The sequence below is a fragment of the Gekko japonicus genome, unplaced genomic scaffold (assembly GCF_001447785.1).
Source record: "Gekko japonicus isolate JY-2015 unplaced genomic scaffold, Gekko_japonicus_V1.1 scaffold5468, whole genome shotgun sequence".
In the NCBI taxonomy this organism is placed as follows: domain Eukaryota; kingdom Metazoa; phylum Chordata; class Lepidosauria; order Squamata; family Gekkonidae; genus Gekko; species Gekko japonicus.
In genome coordinates this window covers 1-6,666 of record NW_015167219.1, presented here as the reverse complement: position 1 = coordinate 6,666, position 6,666 = coordinate 1, and the positions used below count along the sequence as shown (strand labels likewise).

At 44.3% G+C, this 6,666-nt stretch overlaps 1 protein-coding gene across 1 annotated transcript; it reads left to right on the top strand.

Moving 5' to 3' along the window:
- Positions 1-3,882: 3,882 nt before the first annotated feature.
- Positions 3,883-6,065, top strand: SYCE2 (synaptonemal complex central element protein 2; the record flags this gene model as incomplete). The annotated part of the gene is made up of 2 exons (XM_015413170.1): positions 3,883-4,008; positions 5,496-6,065. Coding segments are annotated over 2 exons (309 nt in total), but the record flags the coding sequence as incomplete, so codon positions are not given.
- Between the last annotated feature and the right edge of the window lie 601 nt (positions 6,066-6,666).

Genomic DNA, 6,666 nt, shown 5'->3' with positions numbered 1-6,666 from the left:
TGTGGAGTCTGGTGAGCAAAAGTTCCACTTTCTGAGCTACTGGCATTGAAGTTGTGAACGAGCGATTTGGCTACTGCCTAAATTAGTTTGCTCTGGTGCCATCCTGAGCGGAGACAAAAATGTGTGAGTTGGAGGCTATAAAACTGTGAGCTGGCTCACACTAACTCAGCTTAGAGGGAACACTGCCCCCCCAGCATATTGTAGAGACCAATTCGAGTCACTCCCTGAGCTCCGATAGAACCCACAGAGTCAGGAGTGAAGGCCAATTTTGCCCCCTCTGCAGTGCACCCGAATGCAACACCTCTCCCCTCCCCCAACACGAATTGCACCCCTTTTGTATATAGAAGGAAGGGGCGTCCCTCAGAGACAGCATTTAGGTAGACTGAACCGGATTTGGTTCAAGGTGCTGGCTCTTGCCTTTAAAGCCCTATATGTTCAGGGACCTACTTACCTAAGGGACCGCCTTTCCCCATACATTCCCCAGAGAGCAATAAGATCGGGGTCCCAAATCCATCTGGCTCTCTCGGGCCTAAAGAAGCCAGGCTAGCTGTGACGAGGGCCGGGGCCTTTTCAGTGGCGGCTCCACACTGGTAGAATGAGCTCCCGGATTACATCAGGGCCCTGTGGGACCTTTTTACAGTTCCACAGGGCCCGTAAGACGGAGCTCTTCCACCAGGCTTTCGATTAGGGGGCCGCCTTTTAATAGCGTGGGCCTGGCCCTCCAACATCAGCACTAGCTTAACAACTAACAGCCTGGCAAGAACCCGGGAGTTTGGTGGTAACTGACCACTGAATGCTGAGAGAACGCCGCCATCTTTTATGAATATCTATGTTCCTTGAAATCAAAATTTTATATGCCATGGTTTTTAATTTAACTTTTGTGTCTTAACATATCTTCTTGTTTTAATATTTATATACTGTACGCCATCCTGAGCCTGCCACGGCAGTGAGGACGGGGTACAGATTAAATAAATAGAATAAAAATAAATAAATACATTGAATGTGCCCAACTGCCCCTGGCAGAACTATTTAATGAGAAACGGTAATTCCCGCTCTCTTGGGTGTTATCTATGTTCGAGAGAGATGGGCCTGTCTATCCTCACTTACACATAATAGGCAGAATGCAGAGTGGGATGTCTGCCTTATTAATGCATACAATGAACTGTTTTTTTTCAGTAGACACCTGTATTGCATTGCAAGAAATGGGGTTGGCAGGTACTCCTGGCCACCAGTGAGGGATGGGGGGGCGGGAAAGTTGTCCAGATCCAGGTTTGGGAAACTCCTGGAGATTTGGGGATGGAGCCTGGGGAAGACAGAGACCCCAGTAGGGTACAAGGCCACAGAGTCCACCCTCTGAAGCATCCATTTTCTCCAGGGAAACTGATCTCTGTAGTCTGCAGATGAGCTGTAATTCCAGGGGATCCCCAGGGTTTCCCTATTTCAGATGTAGTTTGCGGATTCTTATAAAAATAAAACACACACTCCTGTACATGCAGTTCCGAAGTGTAAATTGCCTTTATGGAGCACACTACCATAGAAAAGTTCATCACAGAGGGTGGGAAAGAATAATTATTGACTACTACTAGATTGATATTTTATGTGGAATTAAATTCAGATTTTATGTCTTCCAGGACTCACCACAAACCAGGGAAACGGAATTACACTGGGATCCTGGCATTGTCCATAACGCACAAGTGACTTAAGTGGATTGATCGCTGCTGTTTGGAACTGTACAACTTATAAGTGGTTTTAATATTTATATGATTGAGATATTTACGTTCCTTCATTCTAAATGTTTGTTTTGAACATATGATTATGGGCATTAGTTGTAGGGTCATCTCCTATGCATGATTGATACATACATTTACAATACAAATATTCAGTAATGCCAATGACTATAATTGTTTTCTCTAGTTTAATTAATTAGGTGTATACATGTGTGTGTGTGCGTGTGTGTCACATTATCAAAATGGTTGCCTGACGTGATTTCCATTTAAGAAATAAGATATGAGTGAACTTCTAGGGTTTTGTTGTTTTTTTAAAAAAACCCGCTCTTTAAATATTTTAAACACTCATTAGCCGCCTTTCTTCCTTATGGAGCTCAAGACGGCTTAGAATATAGATAAAACCAGGGCCTTTTTTCTGGGGGAGCGCACTGGAACAGAGTTCCAGAACTTCTCTGACAAAATTATTTTAAAAATGTGTAAAGGTTCATGAGGAGCTGCGGTGGCTCAAGTGGTTAAGACGCTGAACTGCAGGCTGTGGAAGGTCAGTAGTTCAGCAGTTCGAGACCCGGGTGCCGCATGACGGAGTGAGCTCCCGTCTCTGGTCCGAGCTCCTGCCAACCTAGCAGTTCGAAAGCAAGAAATTGTAAGTAGATAAATAGGTACCACTTCGGTGGGAAGGGAACAGCGTTCCGTGCACCTTGGTGTTTAGTCATGCCGGCCACAGGACCACGGAAACGTCTTCGGACAGCGCTGGCTCTTCGGCTTTGAAACGGAGATGAGCACCGCAACCCTAGAGTCGGATTCAACTGGTTTTTGAGGAAGGGAACCTTTACCTTTACCTTTTTTTAAAGGTTCATGAGTTTTCAGTATACAGATTGAAAACTTCATTTTCCTCTCGAGAGCTCTACGGGCAATTGAGATTAGCATGCACAGTGGAGCGCCTGAATTTTGGCCAGCACGTTTAGGGTCAGGTTCTAATCAGTTTGTGCTTAACAGGATTTGTGCTTAACAGGATTCAGGAGTGAGCTGAATTGGGTCGTATCCCCCCCCCCATTAAGTCACTAGTTCAAAGCAGCTATGTAATAAAAAGGAACAGGTTTCCTTGGCTATGCTGTGAAGGTCTTCTTCTCCATTCTCTTTAAAGGCTGCTATGTCTAATCAGGAATTTCAGCTCCACGAGGGAGAGCAGGAGCACGGCAAACCAGACAGTCCATTTTTCATTAATTTAGAAAAAAATGAACTAATTGAAACCCCATCCAGGTAAGAGAATTTTAAAGAAAAACAAAAGCGATTATGTTTTCATTAACATAACCTAATCTGACAATTTAGCAAATGTGAGAGAGTGGGATATGGACATCGAGCCAGATTAGAGGCTGTGGTAGACTTTGACGGTTGCCATATTGCAGAAGTAGAGATTTGTAGCAGACCTTGGTAGGGGCTGCGGTGGCTCCAGTGGTTAAGATGCTGAATTGCAGACAAGAAGGTCGGTAGTTCAGCAGTTCGAGAGCCGAGTGCCGTGTGACAGAGTGAGATCCCGTCTCTGGCCCCGGCTCCTGCCAACTTAGCAGTTCGAAAGCAAGAAATTGCAAGTAGATAAATAGGTACCGGCGTACCGCTTTGGTGGGAAGGTAACAGTGTTCCGTGCACCTTGGCATCTAGTCAATGCCGGCCACATGACCACGGAAATGTCTTTGGACAGCGCTGGCTCTTCGACTTGGTAACAGAGATGAGCACCACATCCCTAGAGTCGGATTTGACTGGCTTTCGAGCAAGGGAAACCTTTACCTTTACCCTTTATCTTGGTATTAACTGGATAACTGGAAGATAAAGGTCAACGAAATGGAAGCTTGACACCAACATTTTTCAAACATATTCATACGTTGTGGAGCACAGCTTCAGGGAACTAGAAAGTGACCTTTTTCTCAAGTCAAATATATGGAGAATGTGTAGAACCATTTTCCCCCAGAGAGCTCTCTCTTCCCCCAAATAACTCTCTCTTACCTATTCTGCTTTGAGCTCAAAGTCAGATATTAGGACATTTCAAATAATGTTATTTAAACTGTTTTTGTAATCTAGGAGAGAACATCCAAATGCACATGTGCTTAGTTCAAATGTGAATACACCCGGGCCGAAGAGCGACACCTCAAATTATTTTATAGCCCTGGATTCAACTACTGAGAGTCTGCAAGAAAGAACTCAACAATTAATTGACAAGATTAATGAAAACCGGAAGAAGGACCACATGCTGATGAACAATTTCAGAGAAAGCCTTCTGATGAAGGTACAGATATTTAAGAGATACTGGAATGCAGGAATTCGAAGAAATAGGGAAGAATTGTTTAGTTCGACCTTTGTTTCAGAGGGTAGCCATGTATTGGTCTGCAGTAAAATAGTTAGATTTGAGTTCAGTAACACCTTAGAGACCAGCAGGGGTCATTTCCTGCAGGAGTGCACAGGAGCGGAGCTCTGGCAGTAAAGAGTCCAGGGGGCGGGCACATGCAACAAGCCCCACCCCCTGCTCCCAGCAGCCCTCAGTTAGAGCAAGAAGCAGCTAAGTAAGTTGCAGAGCCCCCCCCCACCTTCAGGTACAAACTCTCCCTCCTCTGTGAGGACAGATCTGCACACTCTGCACAATAGCTAGCAATCCAAAACAGTCCAGTGGAGCCTGAGCAGTGTGTGTTGCCTTCTGACACACTTCCGGTGATGTCAGGGGGTGTGGCATATGCAAACAAGTTATGCTAATGAGTTATGCTAATGAGCGCCTGGACCTCTTTTTCTACAAAATGACCCCTGGAGACCAGCAAGATTTGAGGGGGAAGGGTATGAGCGTTCGAGAGTCAAAGGTCCCGAGTTTAACCTTACATCTTTATTTATTTATTACACACTTAAGCTCCAACGTACACAGTTATTAGTCTACCAAAAAATCACTGGACTTTCTGCTGCATTTAACCAAGTGCCATCAATTAACACCAGGGTCCTGAAACACCAATGCACCGACAATTTACTTGGCTTGGGCTGAGAACACAGCCATTTAAAAGAAAGGGCTGTTTCCACATGGATATTTTGCTCTGCCTTAGCTTCCTTACAGCACTGTGATTTTGGGAAGCACCCACATGACCTCGTCTCTATTCATCCTGCCTTTACTGTAATCTTTCCCAAACCTGGTTTGGTACGATCTTCTTGGAAAGACTGTGCTGTGTGTAGGTTCACATTTTTGCAGGCCCTTCCCACATCTGTACGCTGAGGGCTTTTCCCAAGCTTATTTAAACAAATCAGTAGCTGATTTATCACTATAGCGCAATAGAGCACTATATTACCGCAATGTGCTAGTTCCCAACTTGCATTCTTCCAGAAAGTCAGTCTCCAGCCCTTTTCATTGCAGAATTATAAGGGGAAAGGTGCAGGGTGCACATTTTTTCTTATAAATCAACAATAAAAGGGCTACTTTTTAAAAACCTGGGAGACGGGGTAAAAGACTGTTATAGCATTATAAAATGGCGATCTAACCATTCCTGATTTTTTAAAAACCCTGTGGGTAGAGTAGAGAGAAATGGTGGCCATAGGGTGATAAGAAAAAGGAGAAAACTGCTCTGCAGATGCTCTTTTGCCACTGTGAACACCTCTGCATTCACAGCGGCTGCAAGAGCTACACGGTAATTGTTTCTATAAAAGCAAGCTGTTACTTAATTGTTAGCTCTTTGTTGACAGTTTTTGTAGGAATCCCTAGTTCATTTTAATTCCTGAAGAGTTTCTCTTTCTCCCCAAAAGGTTTCAGCTTTGGCAGAGAAGCTGGAGGAAAGGGTGTTTCTGGCTTACGATCATAACAACAAGATCATTCAGGATAAGGTTCAAGAGTTTTCCGACGTCATGGGAAGAATCAAGCAAATCGAAGCGGAGCTCAAGCAGGTCTGCCACACCGTGGAGATGCTGTATAAAGACCTGTGCATTTAATCTGAACTGTGACTGCACAGAGAAAGAGAAAAATAAAGCGGACGGGAAGCGTTTATTGAAAGCAGGAGAAAAACTGAACCCATTGGATGTTTTGGTAAGCAAACAGGAGACATACCTAAAGATGTTTGGGGGGAAATGAAGCTGTACCAGACTGCCCCAGTCTTCTATTGATACGCAGCCCCTGAAAGTATTTCAAGGACATTTGTTCATTATTATTTGCTTGTACACGTCGGGAGTTAACTTCTTGTAACAAATTCCAATTATATTTGTGTGAGGCTTCACACTCTGGTTTCTGTACAGACAGTGGCTATTGCTGGCGTAAATGCTGTGGCCCTACACAGCAAGCAGCACAAGCATAGAAACGATTGTAAAACACGTTGACGAGGACACGGCAAGGTCACGGGGACACACACTCCTGTGACACCACCAGACCTGTTCTCCTTTTTAGGACTAGTCATCAGGGAAGCAAAGGTGGGCAGGGTGGCATGGCTTCCGGGTCCAGTGGTAGCATGCTTGCGATGGCACAGCTGGGAAACCCTTTGTCATTTTTCCTGGAGGTTTTGGGACACTGCTATTGGTCCTGGGATGAACGCAAAGATGAACGAAGCCACTGCCTTTACGGTTGCCACCCAGAGATGACTGGATGAAGATTTAGGATTGGTATTCTCCCAAGTGACCTGGTACAGCCACAGTCAGGAGTGCCAATGTCTTGTCAGGGCCAGTGATTCAACTCACGTTAACATTCCACGAGACCACTTCAAGTTGAAATGAATATTCACAATTATTTCAAATTTGGTAAACATTAAAACTTCGTTTTGTGTTTTGAAGATTAAATTTCAAACTTGTATTTGAGTGTGAAATTTTACCCTAGATACAGAAACAAAAAGATTTAGATGTTTTGATTTTCACAGACATCAAACATGAGCTATCATGATATGTCAGCTACCAAATGCTATCACGTTGTTGTTGCTCAGTCGCACAGTCCAGT